The sequence below is a fragment of the Colobus angolensis genome, unplaced genomic scaffold (genome assembly GCF_000951035.1).
Source record: "Colobus angolensis palliatus isolate OR3802 unplaced genomic scaffold, Cang.pa_1.0 Scaffold59, whole genome shotgun sequence".
Taxonomy (NCBI): domain Eukaryota; kingdom Metazoa; phylum Chordata; class Mammalia; order Primates; family Cercopithecidae; genus Colobus; species Colobus angolensis.
The window spans coordinates 6,614,038-6,640,413 of record NW_012119487.1 but is presented as its reverse complement, the minus strand read 5'-3'; the positions used below and the strand labels follow the sequence as shown (position 1 = coordinate 6,640,413).

Sequence of the window (26,376 nt, the reverse complement as noted above, 5' to 3'; positions counted from 1 at the left end):
AGCAGCCTTCTATTAATATTATATTATTATTATTAGATCTTTTTGCTGTATAGCCAAAAACACAGTTTCACCTTAGTGTGTCTAATTGTGGGTTTCTTTTTAATTATCTCACTTGATCAGAATAATTTCTCTATGTATTCTTGTCTGTTTTCAGTTCTGGAAAAATCTCAGCCATCAACTCTTCCAATATTTCTTTTAGTTTCTTGATCTTCTGGGTCTCTGGGTATATTTCAAGCTATTATTCTTTATGCCTCTTATATTGTTTTTCAAATTTTTTGTCTTCCTGGCTTTTATCCTACATTCTGGGCAGTTCTTTCAGATTTCTCTTCTAGTTTGTAAATTCTGTTTTCAATTTCTCTACTTGTGGTCCCTGGGCTTAATTCTCCAAATCCCAATTCAGTTACTTGTTTTTGTTTAGGTATTGTCCTCCTCTTGTCCCTGCCCTGTGCTGCTGCTGTTACATTTTGTTTATCATTACATCTCTGAGTTCACCTTCCTGTTTGTCTGTTAAGTCTTTGAAAATTATCTTACTTTCCTTTGAGTTATTGACAGAGAGAGTCAAAAGCTATAAAATATTTAAAGAAGTTTATTTAGAGTCAAATAAACTTTTTTTAAAAGAGGTTTATTTGGAGCCCAAAAAAAAGCCAAAATGAGTGACCTTGGCCCGAGGCACAGTCTCAAGAGGTCCTGAGAACATGTGCCCAAGGTAGTTGGTATAGATTTTAAGGATACATAAGACACCCTATCATTACTTATGAAGTTTACAGTGATTCGATCTGGAAAGGCGGGACAGCAGGCAGGGACACGGGGTGGGAACAGGGATTGGCTTACAGGTCACACATGGATTCAAAGATTTTTTGATTGGCTCTTGGTTCAAAGAGTTAAGTTACTATCTGAAGACCTGAAATTAATAGAAAGGAGAGTCTGGGTTAAGATAAGGGGTTCTGAAGACCAAAATTTTTATGTAGATGAAGTCTCATAGGTGGCCACCTTTAGAGGCAGTAGATGGCAGATGTTTCCTAATTAGGCTGGACTCTCAGTTAATCTCTTCAGGATTGGGAGGGCCTGGAAGGGGAAGGGTGTAGTTATGTTAACACAGATGCAAAATTTTCCCCACAAAAGGCTGCTTTGCAGGGTCATTTCAAAATATAGCAAAAAACATATTTGGGGATAAAGTATATTGATTTCCTTCTTTATCTGTCATGTGACATTATTCAGAGTCAGCTTGAAAACTAAGAGAGATTATATAGGGTTAAATAAAACCCATCTGATGAGATGTTATCGTTTGTAGGGCATGACTCCGCAGTCGTCTTAAATAGGAATTTGAGCAAGAAAGAAAAAAACTCAGTTTCGTTCTTAGATTGAGGCAGTGCTTTAAAATATGATTCTTACCTCCTCCCATCTAGTTCTATCAAAGCAGGGATACACTGTAGTATACACTACAGTACCTTAGTACTTTTTACTTTATGCATTTGGCATTGTGGTATGGTTATTGGTGAAGTTGTGCCAGCAAGTAAATAACATATATTTAGGACCAAAAACCTTTGTTTTTTATAGGATTTATATGCTAACATTTTTCAAGTTTATTGCCTTTCTATGTGATTTTGTTATTTTGTTCTTGTAATGAATATATCAAACTCTTTGGCATGTGTATATTATTGCCTCCTAATCTGATAATCAATATTAAATAGATTTTTTTTTTTTTTTTTGGAGACGGAGTTTTGCTCTTGTTGCCCAGGCTGGAGTGCAGTGGCATGATCTCGGCTCACCGCAACCTCCGCCTCCCTGGTTCAGGTGATTCTCCAGCCTCAGCCTCCCAAGTAGCTGGGATTACAGGCATGCACCACCATGCCCAGCTAATTTTGTATTTTTAGTGGAGATGGGGTTTCTCCATGTTGGTCGGGCTGGTCTTGAACTACCGACCTCCAGTGATGCACCCGACTCGGCCTCCCAAAGTGCTGGGATTACAGGTGTGAGCCACTGTGCCCAGCCAAGTAGCTATTTCTTATAGTTAAGAACTATTCCAATAATTCCAGGTTGTAAGGCTACAGTGTAGGGATAATGAAAAAGTAACTCATTTTCCTTTTTTTTTTTTTGAAAGTAATAATAATAAAATAATTTTTTATTTTGCCTTCTTTGAAATGGAGGTAAAATACATATAAAGAAAAGCACAAATCTTACGTATTTGCTTGAATGAGATTTGACAGACACATACATGTGATTGCACAACGCCTAGTTGAACATATGAAACATTCATCTTGCCTTATACTACTTTCAAATTCAGTCCCAGTTCTTCAGGGGCAAATATTATACTGACTTCTAGAAACTCATAACTCACCTGTTTTTAATCTTTATATGACTAAGTTATGTAATAACATTACCTTTTGTGTATGACTGTTATTCAGTGTTTTTGAGATTCATTCTGTTTTGTATGTATCAGCAGTTCATTCTTTTTATTATTATCATTATTATACTTTAAGTTCTAGGGTAATGTGCATAACATGCAGGTTTGTCACATATGTATATATGTGCCATGTTGGTTTACTGCACCCATTAACTCATCATTTACATTAGGTATCCCTAATTCTACCCCTCCCCCCTTCCCCACCCCACAACAGGCCCTGGTGTGTGATGTTCCCTGCCCTGTGTCCAATTGTTCTCATTGTTCAGTTCCCACCTATGAGTGAGAACATGTGGTGTTTGGTTTTCTGGCCTTGCGATAGTTTGCTGCGAATGATGGTTTCCAGCTTCATCCATGTCGCTACAAAGGACATGAACTCATCCTTTTTTATGGCTGCATAATATTCCATGGTGTATATGTGCCATATTTTCTTAATCCAGTCTATCATTGATGGACATTTGGGTTGTTTCCAAGTCTTTGCTATTGTGAATAGCACTGCAATAAACATACAAGGGCATGGGTCTTTGTAGTAGCATGATTTACAATCCTTTGGGTATATACCCAGTAATGAGATGGCTAGGTCAAATGGTATTTCTAGTTCTAGATCCTTGAGGAATCGCCACACTGTCTTCCACAATGGTTCAACTAGTTTACAGTCCCACCAGCAGTGTAAAAGTGTTCCAATTTCTCCACATCCTCTCCAGCACCTGTTGTTCCCCGACTTTTTAACGATTGCCATTCTAACTGGTGTAAGATGGTATCTCACTGTGGTTTTGATTTGCATTTGTCTGATGACCAGTGATGATGAGCATTTTTTCATATGTCTGTTTGCTGCATAAATGTCTTCATTTAAAAGAATAAATGTATTCTTTTAAATGTCTGTTTATATCACTTTTATATTGCCCACTTTTTGATGGGGTTGCCCACTTTTTGATGGGGTTGTTTGATTTTTCCTTGTAAATTTGTGAGAAGTGTCTATTCATATCCTTTTCGATGGGGTTGTTTGATTTTTTCTTGTAAATTTGTGAGAAGTGTCTAGTTGCCCACTTTTTGATGGGGTTGTTTGATTTTTCCTTGTAAATTTGTTTAAGTTCTTTGTAGATTCTGGATATTAGCCCTTTGTCAGATGGGTAGATTGCAAAAATTTTCTCCCATTTGTAGGTTGCCCGTTCACTCTGATGGTAGTTTCTTTTGCTGTGCAGCAGCTCTTTAGTTTAATTAGATCCCATTTATCAATTTTGGCTTTTGTTGCCATTGCTTTTGATGTTTGTTACGAAGTCCTCCATGCCTATTTCCTGAATGGTATTGCCTAGGTTTTCTTCAAGGGTTTTTATGGTTTTAGGTCTAACATTTAACTCTTTAATCCACCTTGAATTAATTTTTGTATAAGATGTAAGGAAGGGATCCAGTTTCAGCTTTCTACATATGGCTAGCCAATTCTCCTAGCACCATTTATTAAATAGGGAATCCTTTCCCCATTTCTTGTTTTTGTCAGGTTTGTCAAAGATCAGATGGTTGTAGCTGTGTGTTGTTATTTCTGAGGCATCTGTTCTGTTCCATTGGTCTCTATCTCTGTTTTGGTACCAGTACCATACTGTTTTGGTTACTGCAGCCTTGTAGTATAGTTTGAAGTCAGGTAGTATGATGCCTCCAGCTTTGTTGTTTTTGCTTAGGATTGTCTTGGCCATGTGGACTCCTTTTTGGTTCCATATGAACTTTAAAGTAGTTTTTTCCAATTCTGGGAAGAAACTCATTGGTAGCTTAATAGGGATGGCATTGAATTTAAAAATTACCTTGGGCAGAAGTGGCCATTTTTACGGTGTTGATTCTTCCTATCCATGAGCATGGAATGTTCTTCCATTAGTTTGTGTCCTCTTATTTCGTTGGAAAAAGTAAGTCATTTTCTATTTGATAATTATTTTCTAACAATTTCTGGATATTAAAATTCCCAAAATTCTAAATTTTAGAATGGCATAATGAATTCTGTCTTCATTTTATTTGTAGAATTGAAGATGTTTCCCATTTTAGTCTTGTAAAACTGTCCTTTAGAGCTTATTTTAAAAATCATTATTAGTTTTAATCATTCTGTGAATGAATTTGGTAACTATTTTCACGTTAAAAGACAATTTTGAAAATATCTCAGAATTATAGTTTTTTACCATTTGTAATCATTTTACTGTGATGAATTTCTGAAGGTAAATAAATGCTCAAACATTTGAGTATTCTGTGCAAAAGAAGAGTATTGTTTATTCTAAGTTACGTGTCTTACTATTTTAGACAAAGAAACAGCCTTGGTATAACAGCACATTAGCATCAAGACGAAAACGACTTACTGCTCATTTTGAAGACTTGGAGCAGTGTTACTTTTCTACAAGGATGTCTCGTATCTCAGGTATATATTTAGACCTTCTCAAATTATCTGAAATCTACATTTCAGATCTGTTTCTGGGTTTCTGTGCTGAATTTACGGAAGGTCCTAATTGCAAAGCAAAAGTGTGTATTTCTGACGTAGTCTACCAGATCATCATGGAGGTTCTTAGTGATCTTAGAGAATGTTATTTTCCAGTGACGATTGTTTTCTGTATTTGCAAATTCTGAATCTTTATCTGGCAAGCTAGATAAAGTTAAAAAGAAAGTCAGCCATGAATATGTAGCTAACAAAATTAAGTTTCATTCAGTTGCCTCCTATTTAACATTAAATAAACATGAAGTTCTAGGCACTGTCCTCTGTGCTGAGAATAAAAGATGAAAGAACTGGTTTCTGTCGTTAAGGAGTGTTGTAAATAGAGTCAGGGAAAGCAACAGATAAAGCAGTTCTGTGTGATGTTATGTGTTAAATAAATTTACAGGAGTATCATGAAAATAGTTAATATTCACTAATATAACTGGTAGTAAAAAAATCTAGGCTGAGTTGAAAATGGAGAGGTGTAAGGGAATGATCAGTGTAGGGATTTCAGATGAGTTGTATATGTGCTATTCTAGTATGAATTAATTGAAAAAGATACTTAGAAACATGTTCAAAGTAGAGGAAATAACATATGCACAGACGTGGATGTGATAGCGTAGGATATTTCTATTACTGTAAAAAAGTAATTTAATTTTTCCTCTTTTTCTTAACTCTGTTATTCAGTCTTTCCCAGTGTCTTTGCTCATCTATGAAGTAGAGACATTAACCCTAATGGGTTTTTTAATGATTGTAAGTGACATGTATAAGATACAATGCTTGGTACCTGTTGGGTGCTCAATTAATTCATGTCATTAATGGGGCATCTGCTTAAAATAAACCCCACTAAGGGAGAAAAAACATAGTCTGATATTTTATTGGTTGTTAAAAACTGGGTGTTGGTTTTCTCTTGGATAAATATGTTTATTTTATTTATAATCTACATGTTGCTTAGATCCTACAAATTTGCCTCATGATTGGTGGTATAGGAAAAATTATATTAGATTTACAAAGCATTTTTCCTCTGAATACCAAGGGAGAAGCCAAGATTTGCTTGTTTTTTGGATTAACAACAAACAGTTTTTATACATGGAAAGCTTTCATTTATTGCCTGTGAATTGAGCCCCTTACTGTGCTTACGTAATAATCTATAAATATAAACTGCCATAGGAAGTTGTTAAGTTGAAAGTAGCCCAATACCTGCATTCTGACTGGCAGAGTTCATGTTAACCCTTTCATACATTATTTGTTGGTATGATGTTGAAATACAACTATAGGCAAGTGGCAGACCTTTAAAAAAAGAGGTGGGAAAGAGATTGGGGTAGGCTATTATTAATAATCTTTAAGTCACTAACAGCATAGGCATGGTATGGAATAGTAAAGGTCATCACAAGTCAGTTTATTGTTGGGAGTGTAGCTTTACAAGACAGTAGAATAATAAAACCATGAGGAAAATTAGATAGATTTTTATTTGTGTGGGTATGGCTGTATTGTACCTAAAACATGTCTCTAGTTTTCAGGAATCTTATGTTAGCTAGCTAGTGTAATTATATTGCTGGATTTTAAGTTCCTCCTAGTACCTTTGACTGTAAAGGGGAAATTTTAACTTCTCTGAAATGGTGTAGCTAAGAGGTTGATTGTCCTTTGTGTATTTTCAAATGAGAATCTGTAAATCCATCTGTATTCCCTAACTTTTATTTCCAACTTTCAAACTGAGAGATGAATATTAAAGAGCTATTACTTTGGAGTTTCAATTGTAATTGAAAGAGGAAGTTAATTATAAAGCATTAGGAGAAAGAAAAGAGACGTTGAATACACTTTTACAAACCAATTTGTAATTAGGATAGGAGAGGTGATATACCAGCAGATATGTTTGGATGTTGATGATAAAATACCACGCAAACGAAATTCTACCTTTTTGTAACCTCATAAGTTAAAACCAATTACTGTACTTTCAGATACTGAAATAGCTAGTTTTATTGTTTTCTTTATGGTTTCTGTTGAAAGTAGCCATTAATGAGCTTATATGATAGGCAGAAATCCAGTTAGCCTAGAACAGGACTGTTAACCTAGAACAGAATACACAATATTGAATGCTGGTTTTATGTACTTAGGAATTGATATCAAAATGGGAATGAATAGGATAACATAGAAACAGGTTTTAAATTAAGAAAACCAGCCATCTTTCCAGTATGTGGAATGTTAAATAACTCACAGTAATAGGTTTCCATATAAAAATAATCATTAACTATTATATCCAGACCACTCTGCAATACGGTTGTGATTTTTAGTTTTGCAAATAACCCATGTTTTGTTTATAATATGTGGAATTTCCTGAGAATAATTTTTGTAGAGCGAGAGTTTTATCTCAATACCATTATGGTATTGCCTATTAGGTAATTCCTTTTGCTCTCTTTAGAATGGAAGCACAACTAATTGTACCTTTTAAATTTAGGTATTTTGATGAATTGGCTTAGTGTTTAAATCTTTAAAATTTGTAAAATATCAGGGACAAAAGCTCACTCAGTTTCCTCAAGTAATGTTATTTATTTTTCTTTTTTCTTTTTCTTTCTTTTGAAACGGAGTTTTGCTCTTGTTGCCCAGGCTGGAATACAGTGGCATGATCTTGGCTCACCACAACCTCTGCCTCCCGGGTTCAAGCAGTTCTCCTGCCTAGCCTCCCAAGTAGCTGGGATTACAGGCATGCACCACCATGCCCAGCTAATTTTGTGTTTTTAGTAGAGACAGGGCTTTTCCATGTTGGTCAGGCTGGTCTCGAACTCCCGGCCTCAGATAATCCGCCTGCCTCAGCCTCCCAAAGTGTTGGGATTATAGGTGTGAGCCACCGCACCAGGCCTTGTTTTTTTGTTTTTGTTTTTTTTTTATAATAATTGTTACATAAATTTCGTCATGCAAACAGTTGTTTTCAAGATAACCTAGTATCTCCAGATAACATAAGTTCTTCACTGTGCTTTATATTTTCTGTATAACTCTTTTTACTTAATAATTCTGGCATCTTTTATTATGCTTACTCTTACCTCAGATGGCACTTAAGAAGGGAAATCATGAACGTTTACCTTGAAAAGTTTGTGTGTGTGTGTGTGTGTGTGTGTATGAGCTTAGAATAAAGAAGCTATGAAAATACAGTGGTGTAACAAACTTGTCTCAGTTTCAGTCTAGGAAGCTAAAGTGCTCATTGTTTTTATCATTCTTCAGAAACGAAAGTATAAGTTCAAATGACACAGTGCTGAAAAGCAATGAGTTTTTAAATTTATGCTTTTAGTGTAGGTCTGCTTGTATTAATAGACTGGAGAGTAGATTAGTTCTATTCTCAGGTACTTCGTAAACTGATTTTATGTTTTAAATCCCACATGATTTGTCTTCAGATAGTTTACTGAAGTGAACTTTACCCAAGGTATTTGTATATTTTTCCACTGGATAGAATTATTGTTTTTTCATATTTCACCAAGAGATTTGAATGAAAATTTATTTTTTCTTAATGAAGGCACTCTTTGAGGTAAATGGGAGCAATTTCAAACTTTTTTTGTTTGTTTTTTAGAATTAATAGTTCATAACATTGTAGTTTTCTGCTCTCTTCCTGTAATAGAATTTGAAACATTTCAGTGTATTATTTGAGCAAATATTTCTTCTTATTTATGAACTATTTTATCTAAAATGTTATTGTAAACTGGATTTTAAACAAAACATGGGCATAAATATGTATGCCAGTAACCATGTTCTTTCAAACTAACAAACACCCATCCAATATATGTACTCTTCTTAACATCCTCACATTCTCCATTGATGGATTTTTATTTTAATGACTCTCAAATAGTAGCTCTTTTATTATTATTATTTTTATTTTTTCAAGAAATTATTGCCAAAAAAATGAGAATTCATAGTGGAAAGAGATAGTGTCTTTCAAAGAACCAAGAAATTTTTTATTAATGCTGAAAAATTAACCAATTAACTTGTGCAGACTAGTCTTTAGTAAAATCTAAATATTGTTTTTTGTGTTTAGAATGTAACTTTTAATTTGTGGATGTAGCTCTTTGATTTACTTTGCAGCTCAATTCATCTATTTTCTTTTTTTGTTTGTTTTTTTTTCTTCATATAGATGACAGTCGAACTGCAAGCCAGTTGGATGAATTTCAGGAATGCTTGTCCAAGTTTACTCGATATAATTCAGTACGACCTTTAGCCACATTGTCATATGCTAGTGATCTCTATAATGGTTCCAGTATAGTCTCTAGGTAAGTATTGGGCAAATTACTATTTTCTTTTGTAAAAATATCTAGAATCTAATTGAATTTGAGAAACACTTATAGCTTTATTTTTAAAAGGGTGGGTTCTGAAGCAGCCTGCCAATTATTAGTTCTGTGATTTTAGGCAAGTTCCTGAGTTTCTATATGCCAAATTTCTTCATCTCCAAAATGGAGTAATTGATAGTATCCATCTCATAAGGTTGTAGCTTGTTTTCTTGTACTATCTATGTCTGGTTTTGATGACAGTATGCTCTCCTCATAAGTGCTCGCACCTCTGGATTTTCTGGAAGTTTGTATAGAATTGGTGTTATTTCTTCCTTAAGTATTTTGTAGAATTTGCCAGTGAAGCTTCCAGAAATGAATTTTAATTACCAATTCAATTTTCTTAAGAGATTTAGAGTTAATCAGGTTATCCATTTCTTCTTGGTTTAGCATTATAATTAGTTTGTGTCTTTTAAGACATTTGTCCATCTTATCAGGGCTGTTAAACTTTTTGGCCTACAATTATTCCTAATATTGCCTTATTATTCTCTTAATATCTTTGGATTGTATGATGATTTTCCCTCTTTCATTCCTGACAGTGGATTTTGTTTCTTACCTTTTTCCTGAAGAGTCTAGCTGAGGAGTTTATCAGTTTTGTTGATCTTCCCAGAGAGCCAGCTCTTAGTTTTATTGATAGGCTGTATTTGTCTGTTTTCTGTGATCATTAATCTTTGCTCTTAATTATTTTCATTCTTCTACTTTTTGAGGGTTTAATTTGCTCTTATATGCTAATTTCTTAAGGTAAAAATTGAGGTCGTTTAGTTGATACCTTCTTTTCTAATATAGTTATTTTGTGGTATACATTTCCCTGTAAGTACTGTATTAGCCACATCACAGAAAAACTGATGTGCTACTTTTCCATTTTAATATAGTTCAAAGTACTATTTTAGCTTTCTTTTTATTTTTTAAAAAATTTGTTTTTTAAAATTGACAGATAAAATTTTATGTGTTTATTGCATACAGCATGTTTTGAAGTATATATCAAAATACCTTTTAATTTCCATTTTGATTTTTCTCTTTGACCCATGATTACTGAGGCTGTTACTAGTTTCCAAATATTGGGATTTTCCAGTGATCTTTCCGTTACTGATTTTTTTATTTTTAAGAGACGGGGTCTAATTATGCTGCCTAGGCTATCCTCAGACTCCTGGGCTCATGCAGTCCTCCTGCCTCAGCTTCCCAAGTAGCTTTGACTATTACTGCACGTAGCTTGCATTATATTATTTTTATCATTATTTGAAATGTTTAATGAAAGTTTATAATATACAGGAAAATAGAATGGAATAAGTCTCAAGTCTTCATATAACCATCACCCACATTCAGCAGTGGTTAAGATTTTTCTGTACAAGTTTTATGTATCCTCTTCATTTTGATTACTTTTTGCTTAAGTATTTTATTATTTTTTTCCATGTTCCCCGACCACTTTTATTTTTTTATTGTTTTTTAATGTTTTCAACTTTTTTTATAGATTAAATGGTACACACGGTACACATGCAGGTTTGTTACATGAGTATATTGCATGACACTGGGGCTTGGGGTCCTAACGTTTCTGTCACCCAGGCAGTGAGCATAGGTACACAACAAGTGTTTTATAAGCCCACGCCCCCTGCCTTCTCCCACCTCCCCATCTAGGAGCTCCCCAGTAACTGTTGTTCCCATATTTACATTCATATGTCTTCAGTGTTTAGCTGTCACTTACAAGTGAGAAGATACATTATTTGGTTTTCTGTTCTTGCGTTAATTCACTTAGGATAATGGCCTCCAGCTTCACTCTTGTTGCTGCAAAGGACATGGTTTTATTCTTTTTTAAGGCTGTATTGTATTCCATGTGCCACATTTTCTTCATCCAGTCCACCATTGATGGCCACCTAGATTGATTACATGCCTTTGTTACTGTGAATAACACTGCAATGAACATACTAGTGCATGTGTCTTTATGGTAGAACAACTTACTTTCTTTTGTGCATATACCCACTAATGGGATTGCTGGGTCAATTGGTAGTTTTGTTGTAAGTTATATGATGAAACTCCAGCCGCTTTCTGTAGTGGTTGATCTAGTTTGCGTTCATAGGAACAGCATATAAGCATTCCCTTTTCTTCACAGCCTTGCCAGTATCTATTGTTTTTTGACTTTTTAATAATTGCCATTCTGTGATGAGATGGTATCTCATCCTGGTTTTGATTTTTATTTCTCTGATGGTTAGTGATGTTGAGCTTTTTTTCATATGCTTGTTGGCAACTTGTGTGTGTTCTTTTGAGAAGTGTCTGTTTGTGTCTTCTCATTTTTTATTGGATTTTTTGTTTTTCATAGGTCGATTTAAGTTTCTTGTAGATTTTGAATATTAGGCCTTTGTCAGAGGCGTAGTTTGCAAATACTTTCACCCATTCCATAGGTTGTTTAGTCTGTTGGCAATTTCTTCTGCTGTGTAGAAGCTCTTTAATTTAATTAGGTCCCACTTGTCAATTTATGTTTTTGTTGCAATTGCTTTTGAAGACTTAACCATAAATTATTTGCCAAAGCCTATGTCAGGAAGGATATTTCCTAGCTTTTCTTCTAAGATTTTTATAGTTTGAGGTCTTAGATTTAGGTTTTAATTGATCTTGAGTTATTGTATATGATGAAAAGTAACGGTCCAATTTTATTCTTCTGCACGTGGCTAGCTAGTTATCCAAGCACCATTGATTGAATAGGGAGTCCTTTCCCCATGGCTTATTTTTGTTAATTTTGTTCAAGATCAGATGGTGTAGGTTTGCAGCTTTATGCCTGAGTTCTCTATTCTATTCCATTGGTCTTATGTCTGTTTTTGTATCTACCAGTGCCATGCTGTTTTGGTTACTGTAGCCTGATAGTATAAATTGAAGTTGGGTGGTGTGATGCCTCCAAGTATGTTCATTTTGCTTACGACTGCTTTGGCCATTCAAGCTCTTTTTTTGTTCCATGTGAATTTTAGAATAGTTTTTTTCTAATTCTGTGAAAAATGACGTTGGTATTTTAGGGTAACATTGAATTTATAAATTGCTTTGAACAATATTGCCATTTTAACAATATTGATTCTTCCTAATCATGCTTACGGAAGAATTTTCCATTTGTTTGTTTCATCTTCGATTTCTTTCAACAGGGCTTTGTGTTCTCATTGTAGAGATCTTTCACCTCCTTGCTTAGATGAGTTCCTAGGTATTTTATTTTCTTTGTGACTATTGTAAATAGGATTGTGTTTTTTTGTTTCTTTCTCAGCTAGAACATTATTAGTATATGGAAATGCATCAAATTTTGTACGTCAATTTTGTATTCTGAAACTTTACTGAATTTGTTTATGAGTTCCAGGAGTCTTTTGACAGAGTCTTTATGGTTTTCTGTGTATAAAATCATATTGTCAGCAAAAGGAGATAATTTGACGTATTCTTTTCCTGTTTGGATGCCATTTATTTCTTACTATTGACAGATTGCTCTGGTTAGGACTTCCAGTATTATGTTGAATAGGAGTGGTGAAAGTGGGCATCCTTGTCTTGTTCTGGTTGTCAAAGGGAATGGTTTCAGCTTTTGCCCATTCACTATTATGTTGGCTATGGATTTGTCATAGATGACTCTTACTGTTTTGGATTATGTTCTTTTGATGCCTAGTCTGTTAAGGGTTGTTATCATGAGGAGATGTTGGATTTTATCAAAGACTTTTTCTGCATCTTTTGAGATGATCATGTATTTTTTGTTTTTTATTCTATTTATGTGGTAAATCACATTTATTGATCTGCATATTGTGAATCTAGCCTTGCATTGCAAGAATAAAGCATACTTGATTGTGGCAAATTAACTTTTGATGTGTTCCTGGGTTCAGCTTACAAAATACTTGTATTTTATAATACAGAGTATTTTATTATAATAATAATAATTTTATAATACAGAGTATTTTGTTGAGAATTGTTGTACCTGTGTTTATGAGGGATATTTGCTTGAAGTTTTCTTTTATCATTGTGTCTCTGCCAGATTTTGGTATCAGGATGATGCTGGATTCATCGAATGAATTAGGGAGAAGCCCCTCCTTGATTTTTTAGAAGTTTCAGTAGGATTGGTATCAATTCTTTGTACATCTGTTAGAACGTGTCTGTGAATCATCTGGTCCAGGGCTCTTTTTGGTTGGTAGTTTTGTTTTGTTTTGTTTTGTTTAAATTACCGATTCAATTTCTGAACTTGTTACTGGTCAGTTCAGATTTTCACTTTCTTATTGTTTGAATCTTGGGAGGCTGTGTGTTTCCAGGAATTTATCCATTTCCTCTAGATTTTCTAGTCTGTGTGCATAGAGATGTTCATAATAATCTCTGAGGATCTTTTGTATTTCTGGGGTGTTGGTTGTAATGTCATCTTTGTCATTTCTGATTGCACTTATTTTGATCTTCTCTTGTTTTTTCTTTGTTAATCTTGTTAGTGGTTTATTAATCTTGATTACTCTTCTGAAGAACCAACTCTTGATCTTACTGATCTTTTCTATGGACTTTTGGGTCTCAATTTCATTCAGTTCTTCTCTGACTTTAGTTTTTTCTTCTACTAGCTTTGGGATTAGATTGTTCTTTTTCTTCTAGTTCCTCTACATGTGATGTAAGGTCATTAATTTGAGATCTTCCTAACCTCTTGATGAAGGCATTTTAGTGATATAAATTTTCCTCTCTACACTGCTTTAGCTGCATCCAAAGATTTTTGGTAAATTATATCTGTGTTTTCATTAATTTCAAAGAATTTTTTTATTCCTGCCTTAATTTCTTTGTTTATCCAAGGGTTATTCAGAAGTACATTGTTTAATTTTAATGTTTTGTGAGATCTTCTTGATACTGATTTCTGTGTGTATTCACTGTGGTCCAAGAGTTATGCTTGGTGTGATTTCGGTTTTTTTTTTGTTTTTTAAATTTATTGAGATTTGCTTTATAAGGCTGAGCATGTGGTCTATCTTAAAACATGTCCCTTAAAACAGATGAGAAGTTTGTATATTCTGTGGTTGTTGGGTGTAGTACTACTCTGTGTATGTGTATCCCGTTAGTCAAGTGTAGAGTTTAAGTCCAGAATTTCATTGTTAGTGTTCTGCCTCTGTGATCTGTCTAAAGGTGTGAATCACGTATTGAAGTCCCCCACTATTTTTTTTTTTTTTTTTTTAAGATGGAGTTTTGCTCTTGTTACCCAGGCTGGAGTGCAATGGCATGATCTCGGCTCACTGCAACCTCCACCTCCCAGGTTCAAGCAATTCTCCTGCCTCAGCCTCTCGAGTAGCTGGCATTATAGGCGCCTGCCCACCATGCCTGGCTAATTTTTGTATTTTTAGTAGGACTAGGTTTCATTAGGTTGGCCAGGCTGGTCTCGAACTCCTGACTTGGAGATCTGCCCACCTCGCCTTCCCAAAGTGCTGGTATTACAGGCATGAGCCGTCGCGCCCAGCCTGAAGTCCCCCACTATTGTTGTGTGGCTAAGTCTTCTTGTAGTCAAGAATAACTCGTTTTATGAATCTGGGTGCTCCAGTGTTGGGTGTGTATATGCTTAAGTATTTTAAAGCAAATCTCAGAAACTTATCTGCATCTCTTAAAATGGATATTGTTAAACCACAGGGCTGCATCACATCTAAGCAAATTAACAGTAATTCCTTGGTGTAATCAGATTGCTAGTTCATGTTCAAATATCTTAGAATAACTAACCCTAAAAAGATGTTTTTTGAGGCACATCAGGAATTTGGTAACTTTTAACTTGTCAAATATTACTAAAACTTGGCATGCTTTTCATTTACAGGACTAAGATTTTAATTTATTATGTATATGAAGATCTTAAAATCTAAGCCATTAGCTAAAGAAACTATTGCAGGAGATCTTTTATTGTATTCAAACAGCTGTTTAACTCAGTAATGAATAAGACAAAAATCATATGTTCCTTTATTTTTCTGTGTGTTGGCATTTGAGTAAAATTTGAAAATGCAGCAGGTTATGGGATGCATTTTATTACATGATTTAATTAACAAAGAATCATTGATAACCTAGCACAGGCTAGACCAGACTAGGCGTATGATCATGAGCAGGCTGGACGTGATGCTTGGATTCAGGAGAGCTCGCAATCTTACTTTAGTGCCCTTAGACCAGACTAGGCATATGATCATGAGCAGGCCGGACGTGATTCTTGGATTCAGGAGAGCCCACAATCTTATTTTAGTGCCCTTATAGATAAGAGATAAAAAAATAGTCTACGAAACAGTTTAGTTTGGAGCAACAGATTTGCATTCTTACTTAAATTATTAACTGTATTAAGAATGTTTACTATGCTTTTAAGGACTTCAGAAATGTAGATTGAATGTGAAATGGCAAGAATAAGTATCAAAGTTTATTTATAATATTGACCTGATATGTATGCACTTATCTGTAGTTATGTGACTTAGTTAAAATATGATCCATATTAGAGCTCTGCCGTAGTGTTGATTTATGGCCTTGACCATTGTGAATTTATCCTGTATTGTATTTTCTTCCTTAAAAAAAATCAAAACTTTATTCTTAACATTGTTACAAAAGTGGCATCTCTACATGGAAAATGTGTGATTGGTTTTCAGTCTCTTTCATAAAAGAGTAATAATCTTTTTTATTTTTATTTTTTTCATTCCTGAAAGCCATGTTAGCTTGGTTTTGGGGAAGAGAGGGCTTTTTTCTTTTTCTTTTTTTTTTCTTGAGACAGAGTCTCGCACTGTCTCCCAGGCTGGAGTGCAGTGGCACAATCTCGGCTCACTACAAGCTCCGCCTCCTGGGTTCACGCCATTCTCCTGCCTCAGCCTCCTGAGTAGCTGGGACTACAGGCGCCCGCCACCATGCCCAGCTAATTTTTTGTATTTTTAGTAAAGACAGGGTTTCTCCATGTTAGCCAGGATGGTCTAGATCTCCTGACCTCATGATCTGCCTGCCTTGGCCTCCCAACATGCTGGGATTACAGGCGTGAGCCACCTTGCCCGGCCAAGAGAGTTTCATTATTGCTTTTTTAAAGCTTGATTTAATGTAGTGTTGGATTTTTTAAAATTGCTAATAAACCCTAATCATACTGACATTTATATGAAAACATTGTGCACTCTGAGGCAGAAATATATTCTTGGGAAGACCTAAACAAGATCTTCGTTTGGAGATACTTATTTAAATTGTGGTTAGATTAAAACATTTTGATTAATATAAAAAATTTTAAAGATACCTTTGGTTGGGCCATCTTGCATGCTACGTTCGTTTTTTTTCTATTAATTACACCGAGTTAGTGTTTTTTAAAGAAAAAATTCCAATTTTAAAGTTTCTTAGGCATGAGAGATGAAGACTAGCAAGAAAGGATGACATAGCTAAAGAAATGAAGGTGTAAAAAACTCTCACAGTGGCTGGGCACAGTGGCTCATGCCCGTAATCGCAGCACTTTGGGAGGCCGAGACGAGCGGATAACGAGGTCAGGAGATCGAGACCATCCTGGCTAACACAGTGAAACCCCGTCTCTACTAAAAATACAAAAAAATTAACCGGGTGTGGTGGCGGGTGCCTGTGGTCCCAACTACTTGGGAGGCTGAGGCAGGAGAATGACGTAAACCCAGGAGGGAGAACTTTCAGTGAGCCGAGATCGAGCCACTGCAATCCAGCCTGGGCGACGGAGCGACACTCCACCTCAGACAAACAAAAAACTCTCACAGCTCTGGTGATTTTTTTGCTTTTCTTAGTTTCTCATATTCAAACACATCATTGATGATAAATTTACATAAAGCCTTTTAATTCCTCCCAAAAAATGAAATTTTACTAATTTCTTTCAGAAAGAGGAATAAAGAGGCCAGGTGAGGAGGCTCACACCAATAAAGAGGCCAAGTGAGGAGTAATCCCAGCAGTTTGTGGGGCAGGGGCCAAGGCAGGCAGATCACTTGAGGCCAGGAGTTCAAGACCAGCCTGGCCAGCATGGCGAATCTCCATCTCTACTAAAAATACAAAAATTAGCCAGGCATGGTGGCGTGTGCCTGTAATCCCAGCTACTTGGGATGCTGAGACAGGAGAATCACTTGAACCTAGAGGCAGCGGTTGCAGTGAACTGAGATCACTGCACTGGGCAACAGAGTGAGACTCTGTCTCAAACAAAAAAAGAGGCCTAAACAAGTATTTGAGAAGGCAGATAATGTTGAATTTGTTGCATTATTTTGTTACTTTGCAAAAGATATAATTATTCTTACTATAAAATTGCTTGACATAGTGTTGGTCACTTAATGAAGTGATAATCTGAGAGAAAAGGCCAAACCAGAAATGTATTTTTTTTCCTTTGGTTATTTGGAGTTAAAACCATACCCATCGGACCACAAGGTGGCAGCATTTGTTTACTTTGACACTACGTCAAGTGTTAAACGAGACAAGGTATGGAATTGGTGACATACAGTGAAGTTCACTCTCTTAAGTAGAAGATGGTCCTAGTTTAGCAACGGCAAGGAACAGGAAAGAAGACAGTTATTGCATTCTTTTTACACATAGCAATGATAGCATATTTTGCATTTTTTCTTCGATTAGGTGTTCCGTGTCCACCAGAGAGAAATAGTTTGAAGCTTTGTAGTTTAAACTTAATATACTTAGTAGTGATGGTTGTCTTTTGAATTCCTAGTTTGAATTTTGTACAGCTAGATTGTTATGGTCAAAATTGTTGTACACTCTACCTCTCGAGAGTTGTTCAGTATTTTTACTTACATTTGTTCAAACTGTTGGAATGGAGTTGTATCAAGCATTAGTAAATTCCTAAGAAGAAAATAGTTATCTATGGTGGCATTGGTTGATGCTAGAATAGTCTCTATACTGGTAATGTGGAGTGTGTTACCTGCTCTTTTTTAGACAACATTATAAATATTTTACATCAATTCCCTAATTCATTTAATTCTTGTATCAACCCTGTGTTGCAAGGTATTGCTATTAATCTCATTTTACATATGAAAAAACTCAGACAGAAATTTTGTAACTTGTCCAAGGTAAACATAATGCTAATAACAGACAGAACTCAGATTTAGATACAGGCGTACCTGAATTCTAGTGCTCTTCTGTTCACTTAACGACTTATTGAAACCTTGTAAAGTTTCAGAAAACACTTTTCCTTTGAGGCACCCAGAAGAAAGAGAGGAATTAATTCTTTTGAGGTTCTGGCACTGTGTATCCCTGTTTCTGTAAGGAGGTCAAAATAATGAACATTTTTTATACTAATTTTTTGACATGTAATACTGCACCTTAGATGTCACTTTTTAACCATAGTTTGAAAAAACTATTCAAATTAAACTTTATGTTTCTACAATATTTACAAGGATCATTTTTGCTAAGTTTCAATTTATAATGACAGCAAATGCAGATCCAGATTTAGGGTAACTTTCAATATGTTCCTTATTGTGGAATACTTGTGAGCTTTCAATTTATACTTAAAAAGAGATCTCTAAGTAATTATTGACTTGTTTTCTAAGGAATAGATATGATTTTTAAGACTGCCAGTGTACTTTCTGTTTTTGTCAGAAGGTATTTACATTATTGTCTTAAGCGTTATTGACCATCTGAGGTTGGTTGAGAAATGAGATGAATGGGAGTGCAGAGGGAGGGATTTCCTTCCCAAATTTTGCCTGGGATCAGTCTTTTATAGCAGTTATTTTTAAAGCTGTGTTTTAGGCTGGGAGATTCATCCAGGCAGGGGTCTTACCTGTCTTATTTCTTGCATATTCCTATGTCTGTAAATATTTGTTAAATGAATGCATGAATGAATGAAAAACTGTTTTACCTGCTGGGAGAGGATCCAGAGTAAGTAGGACTCTAGCATTTGTCCATATATGTCTACATATTTGCTTGTTGATAAGTATTCCTTTGAAGAAATAATCCTTAGGCTATACAAGAAGTTTGTGAATTACCAATGACATGTGACAGAAATATAAATTCATGCTAACAACTTAAAAAGGAATGCAAGATTGTCAGCAAGTGTTGGTGAGTTTTCTGCTTCTATGGTAATTCAAAACATACGTGATTCAAAATATAGGTTTAAAAGGAAACACAAACAATCTAAGCTTACACTTTGAAAGTCACCAAATGCACTCCCACCCTAATAACTTCTACCCTAAGAGTTTCCTGTTCTAATCTCAACTTGGTTTTCCTGTCTTATTTTCCCTTGCCTTTGTGAGAGGCTTGTCAGTAGTACAGAGTGCAGCCATAAGCTGAAATAATTTTACACATATCCACAAAACAAACATTAATTAGGTTAGCATTTCAAATTTTAGTAAACTTGTGAAGGTTTGTCACAAACCTGTGTTAGGTATCCAAGAAATAAAAGTAGAACTTACGTCTAGAAGCCACATTTTAAGGTTAATATAAGGAAGATCTTTGTAGTCAGCAGTGTGCTGAGGTAGAATAACCTTCCTCAGGAGGCAGTTGCCATACATTCTTATGACTTTTTAAAACCAAATTCTAGCCTTTTTATTTAGAAAATCTTTCTGTGATACTAAGATCAGTTATATATTCACATATATTTGTCTAGAATTTTTTATGCTTAATTTTTTTCAAAATCATACCTATTCATGTCAAACAGGTTAAGTGCTGAGAATGTAAGAGTGATGTACATGGTAGTGAGGACACAGACAGTTAAGCGAGTGTACTAGGCTGTTCTTGCCTTGCTTTTTCCAGCACAGGAAACATGGTGCTGGCATCTGCTCAGATTCTAGGGAGGCCTCATCGTCATGGTGGAAGTGAAGTGGGAGCAGGCAAGTCACAAAGAAGGAGCAAGCGAGAGAGAGTGAGGAGGGAGGTACCACACATTTATAAAATGATGAGATCTTGTGAGAATTCACTATCATGAAGATAGCACCAAGCCAGAAGGGATTCATCCCCATGATCCAGACACCTCAGGTCACGCCACACCTCCAACATTATGGATTACAAGTTCAGTATGAGATTTGGGCAGGTACAAATATCCAAACTCTATCAGTGAGTATATAGAATAAAGTGTTTTAAGTGCTATGAAAGTATTTACAGTATACAGTATGGGGAATAGTTGGACAGAAGCAGGAGTGGTCGGGCATGGGAGCTCATGCCCATAATACCATTGCTTTGAGAAGCAGAGGCGGGAGGATTGCTTGAGGCCAGGAGTTTAAAACCAACCCGGGAAGCATAGCAAGACCCCATTTCTACAAAAAAAAAAAAATCAAAAATTAGCCAGGCCTGTGGTGTGTACCTGTAGTACTAATGAGGAGGGTGAGGTGGAAGGATCTCTTGAGCCCAGGAGTTCAAGGTTACAGTGAGCTATGGTGGCACTACTGCACTCCAGCCTGGATGACAGAGGTTTATTTTTTTGTTTGTTTTTTTGGTTTTTTTTGGTTTTGTTTGTTTTGTTTTTTGTTTGTTTGTTTTTTGAGATGCAGTCTTGCTCTGTTGCCCAGGCTGGAGTGCAGTGATGCAGTCTTGGCTCACTGCAACCTCTGCCTTTTGGGTTCAAGCTATTCTCTTGCCTCAGCCTCCTGAGTGGTTGGGATTACAGGCTTCTGCCACCACAACCAGCTAATTTTTGTATTTTTAGTAGAGACGGAGTTTTGCCATGTTGGCCAGGCTGGTCTCAAACTCCTGAACTCAGGTGAACCACCCACCTTGGCCTCCCAAAGTACTGTGATTACAGGCGTGAGCCACTGCGCCTGACTGGCAGAGTTTTTAATTTTAAAAAAAAAGTTAAAAAAAAAAAAAAAGAAGAAGTACAAGTGGAAATAGATCCAGTATATAGGTTCTGGGAGGTCTGTGGGGCAAGGCAGAAGAAGTATTTAAGAATATATAAGAACTAGGGTAGCCAGAACTTGTGATTGATTTGATGTTGACCTTGAAGCAGAGGGAAATAACTTCTAAGGTTTTGGCTGGAGCAGCTGGGCAGGGAAAATACGGGTATCATTTACATAGGTAGGGATACTGGAGGAGGAGCTTGTTTAAGTAGCAACAGGGTTCATGGGGGATATCTAACATTTGACATAAATTCTCTGGTTATACAGAGATGAGGTGAGGGCTGTGAATTTGGAAACTTTCGCAGTTAGTAATTGACACCATAGTTGTAGATATATAGAACACTGACTAACATTTGAAGACTTGTTAGCTAAGGAGGAACTAGTAAAGCAGACTGAGAAAATTGGAAAGGAGGATGAAAGAGTGTATTGCCATGCAATCCAAAGGGAAAAGGAGATAAACTGGTGGATTAGATCATGAGATCTTACAGATGGGATTGAATCTAAAGCAAAGTAAGACTTCTTGCCTTAGTTAGAAGGAAGACCACTTCCTTTTGGGTAATATAAGGAAACAAGAGAGTGGATGCAGAGGTGGGTACTTTTTTAGGTTTGGTGGCAGGGTGTTAAAGGGTCATTAAAAGAGCTTATGCAGTAAGCAAGTGAGGGAGGACCCTCTGGAGATGGTGGTCAGGGAGAAGTGCTCACATCTTTGGCAAGAATACTTTTTCATCTTTGTACTTCTAGCACTGGATAGTCTGCTGGATATCTATTGGGTATTCCTGTTTACCTGATATACCTGAGGAATACTCAATTGGAGAATAAATAACTCAAATTCAAGGTAGAAAATAAATAGTAAATGCTTGTGGCAAGTTGATAAAATACTGTGGGAGTTGACTAAAGAGAGTTCTCTTGAGGTGATGACTTTTAGTTTCCTGGAGACATTTGAAATGCTTCTTTAAAATTTAATGAATTCCTATAGATTCTTTCTGTGCTTGATTTTAAAGATAGGATGCAGCACTAACATACTTCATTTTATGACTTCATTATATCCAAAACCATGTATTTCATATAATTTCTTTTTCTTTTCTTTTTTTTTTTTTTAATGAGATGAAGTCTCACCCTGTTGCTCAGGCTGGAGTGCAGTGGCATAATCCTGACTTCTTACAGCCTTGACCTCCCGGGCTCAAGTGATCCTCCTACCTCAGCCCCTGTGGCTGGGACTGCAGGCGCCTGCCACCATGCCTGGCTAATTTTTGTATTTTTTGTAGAGACAGGATCTCACCATGTTGCTCAGGCCATTCTCAAACTTCTGTCCACCATTGATCTGCCTGCCTTGGCCTCCCAAAGTACAGGGATTACAGTTATATTTCTTGCAGAAGTTTGTGGGGAGGTAGTAATTGTTAAAGATTGGGCTGTTGTACTTAGCAAGTTTAAGGGGAAGGTATTTTGCATTTCCTCTGGATAAAACATGTGGAAGAAAAATAAGAGAATATAGTTATTCACATATATTCAGTTATATAGACTACTTCTGGAGGAGAAGGCCTTGGTAACTCTTTAGAGTGCAACTCGTAATTTAAAACAGGAGTTAGAAGTATCAGTCTGAATGAAGTTCATTCATTCAAGGTTTCATGTAGTTTGGAAAAAAATGTGTTTTTATGTCAGTTATCTGGTTTAACTGGAAATAGGCTCAATTAATCATATTTAAATAAGATGAAATGAGAACTTCTTTGAAATTATTCTGTGTTTTATGTGGCATGTTGTGAATACTATGTGTTTGGCATTCTTACCCTTTCCGACTTACTAACCTGTTTTTAGGATAGTGCCTCATAATCATCTGGAGATATTGTTGAAACACAGATTGATGGGCTCCAATCTCAGAGTTTTCTAATCCTGTAGTCTGTGCTCTGTGTAAGAATTTGCATGGAAGGAAGGAAGGCATTTCTAACAAGAAATATTTACATTTTTAATTCTTTTTTTTCTTTCTTTTTTCTTTTTTTTTGAGACAGAGCCTTGCTCTGTCACCCAGGCTGGAGTGCAGTGGTGCAATCTCGGCTCACGACAAGCTCCGCCTCCTGGGTTCATGTCATTCTCCTGCCTCAGCCTCACAAGTAGCTGGGACTACAGGCACCCGCTACCACGCCCAGCTAATTTTTTGTATTTTTAGTAGAGATGGGGTTTCACTGTGTTAGCCAAGATGGTCTCAATCTCCTGACCTTGTGATCCGCCCTCCTCGACCTCCCAAAGTGCTGGGATTACAGACGTGAGCCACCGCGCCCAGCCTAATTAGTTAGGGAAAGATCATAATTACTTTTTGATAGACTTTATTTTATGGAGCAGTTTTAGGTTCCTAGTACGGAGATCTCCCATATACCTCCTGTTCCCACACATGCATAGCATCACCCGTTACCAACATTCCCCACCAGAGTGGTACATTTTGAAATGGGAAAATTCCCTTGTCCCCCTTGCAGGGTGTGTGATGGCAGTGTGGCTTGTTTCTTTGGTGCCCTGCTGCTCAGAGGATTTTTGACCCTACAGGGAGCAGGCAGACAGGCAGGTCGTGGGAGCGTGGGCTCCGACCCCACAGCAGTGTCTAGGGGTAAACGTTTTTAGCTCCTGAAGCCCCAGTGGGCGTATGTTGTAGAGTGCTGTTTTGGTTTTGCAATCTGTAGGTAGCTTGTGTTAATCAGCTCAATGAGACCTTCTGCCTTATCACAAGGACAGAGGGCTTTCTGTATCCTGGGGTTCTTGCCTTAGCGTACTGGAAAAATTGGATCACACGTGGGCTTGGAGAATGAGTGCAAGCTTTTTTATTAAGTGGTGGTAGCTGTCAGGGAGGTGGATGGGGAGGCCAGAAGGAGGATGGAGTGGGAAGGTGGTTTTCCCCTGGAGTCAGGCTGCCCAGCGGCCAGGCTGTCTTCCAGCCATTCCAGCCAAATTCTGCATCCTGCTGCTGGTTAATGGCCTGCTGGTGTCTGCTGGTGCCTGTTGGTGTGCTCTTCCACCGATGTGTTCCTTTCCACGTCCAGCCACTGTGTCTCTGCCTACTGGGGTGTCAGAGTTTTTATAGGTGCAGGATGGGGGTGCAGCGGGTCAGAGTGGTCTTGGAAAATGCAACATTTGGGCACAAAAACAGAAATGCATGTCCTCACCTCGGTCCGTGGGCACGGGCCTGGGGTTGGAGTACTCACCAGGGACCCAGACCGTCTCCTTCCAGCACTTCCCTGCCCCTCTTCCGTATCAATTTGTTACAATTTGTACCTACAACGACACATTATTATCACCCTAAGTCTATAGTTTACATGAGGGGTCACTCTTAGTGTTGTATGTTCTATGCATTTGAATTAATACATGGCATATATCTACCATTATAATATATTTTTTATAGTTTTTATATTTATACTTTGTGAATCAACAAAAATAGAGTTAAAAACCATTTAGTTTCTAGAGCTTCTTATGAATGGATTGCATGTGTACCAAGGTACTTATTCCATCTGTCCCTGGGAAAGTTGTATAGGGGCTGGGTCTGGAAAACAGCTGGTAACCAACTGTTCCAAGGGCAGAAGGGATCAAGCACATATAACTTACTTGTCTTAGTGCTGAACATTAATAACGAAACTCTAGTTTAGAGACCAGAACAAAGGAAATATCTTTGTTTTTCTCAAAAAAGCTGTTACAGTTAATAACAGTTACAGTAAATAACACAAAACATTTTGTAGGATTGAGAGGGAAGTTTTGAACTTTAAAAATTTGGTCTCCTCATTTATTCTTTTTTATGTTTTTGACAATTAAGATAAAATAGCAAAGTCTTTTCCATTTTATCGCTGGTAGGAGTTTAGTAGGAGTTCACTTTACTATGTAGGGGAGGAAAAGCTTTTCTCTACCCTTTCAGGTTCAGTGGCTGGGCCTGGGGAATAAGTTGACAACAAATTGACAAGAGAAAAGGCACAAACACTTATTTGAAGTTAAAAGTTTTACATGACATGGGGCATGGGGGCTGAAGAGGTGGGGGAGGTTCATAAAAGAAGGGAGAACCCCGAAGAAATGGCTAGATTTGGAGGCTTTTATATCATTTGAACAAAGGACAATAAAGAGAAATAACAAGAGAAAGGAAAGGGACTTTCAGCTGCTAGGGTCAACAAATACATGCGGAAACTAATGGTAGATAAGGACTTCTTAGTCCTGAAAGACTTGTGTAGATTCTTTTTTGGTGCCATCTCATCTTTGTGATAAAATCATTATCCCCAGGCCAGGTGCAGTGGCTCATGCCTGTAATCCCAGCACTTTGGGAGGCCGAGGCAGGTGGGTCGCGAGGTCGGGAGTTCGAGACCAGCCTGGCCAACATGGTGAAACCTTGTCTCTACTAAAAATACAAAAATTAGCTGAGCATAGTGGCGTGCACCTGTAATCCCAGCTACTTGGGAGGCTGAGGCAGGAGAATTGCTTGAACCCGGGAGGCAGAGGTTGCGGTGAGCCAAGATCACGCCCCTGTATTCCAACCTAGGCGATGGAGCAAGACTCCATCTTTTAAAAAAAAAAAAAAAAAAAATCATCCTCTTCCTGGTACAGGAAGTGGGGTGGGGGAAACATCTTTCCAAAAGGAGTTTATGTTCTGTTTTCAGGCATGTAGGGAAGGGCAGAAAGCTCATCCTATGTTTACTCTTTTTCTGTTGTCTTCAGCTCAAAATAATTTTATGGCAGAGTAGCGTATTTTGGGGTGGCATGTTTTGATCTCTTACAGCTGCAACTTACAATAACTGATGTTGCTATATGTAAAACTTAATCTGGTGACAAGTGTTTTATAACATAAATATTTGACAAAGCTTCAATTCACCATTTGTCCTAGGTATGATAGTTTCCCCATATATTGCTTCCCTCGGACATTTTTAGACATTTAAAACTTCTTAGTAAGATAGGACATTACTGTAAGAGCATTTGTCCGCATGTACTATTTCAGTTTTTTTCCCTATCTGAGTTAATTCCTCTATCTGCTGTTCACAGTAAAGAGTTCCATAACATACTAACCCTTCACCTAAACAGATTTTAACTTCTGGCAGTCTCATCTGACTGAAACATAGTAAGGAAGGCTTACATGAAATAAAAAGGCACTGGAATAAAATAAATGCCATTAAATTAATGAGTAAAACTCCTATTAGTTTATTGGGTTATTTCAAGCCTATTGACTTATATAAAATTTCTAATAATCTTAGATATATGATTTGTGTCTCTCTAAATTATCAAGGGGAGAGTGATTGCAATAGGTAGGTTAAATGGCAGCAGCAAGAAGCGGTAGCTACGGCAAGCTTGAAAAAGGGGAAGAGGCCGGGCATGGTGGCTCACGCTTGTCATCTTAACATTTTAGGAGGCTGAGGCAGGCAGACTGCTTGAGCCTAGGAGCTTGAGACCAGTCTGGGCAACGTGGTGAAACTCCATCTCTACAAAAATGCAAAAATTGGCTGGATTCAGGAGACTGAGGCAGGGGGATCGATTGAGCCTGGG

The 26,376-nt window shown here is 36.9% G+C and overlaps 1 protein-coding gene across 2 annotated transcripts in view; it reads left to right on the top strand.

Moving 5' to 3' along the window:
* Positions 1-26,376, top strand: part of RFWD2 (ring finger and WD repeat domain 2, E3 ubiquitin protein ligase) — a 263,804-nt gene that overhangs the window by 115,821 nt on the left and 121,607 nt on the right. For both annotated transcript variants that reach the window (XM_011962376.1, XM_011962375.1), the window contains 2 exons: positions 4,679-4,793; positions 8,962-9,097. In XM_011962376.1, the coding sequence (XP_011817766.1) occupies positions 4,679-4,793; positions 8,962-9,097 (251 nt within the window). The remainder of the gene's footprint in view (positions 1-4,678; positions 4,794-8,961; positions 9,098-26,376) is intronic.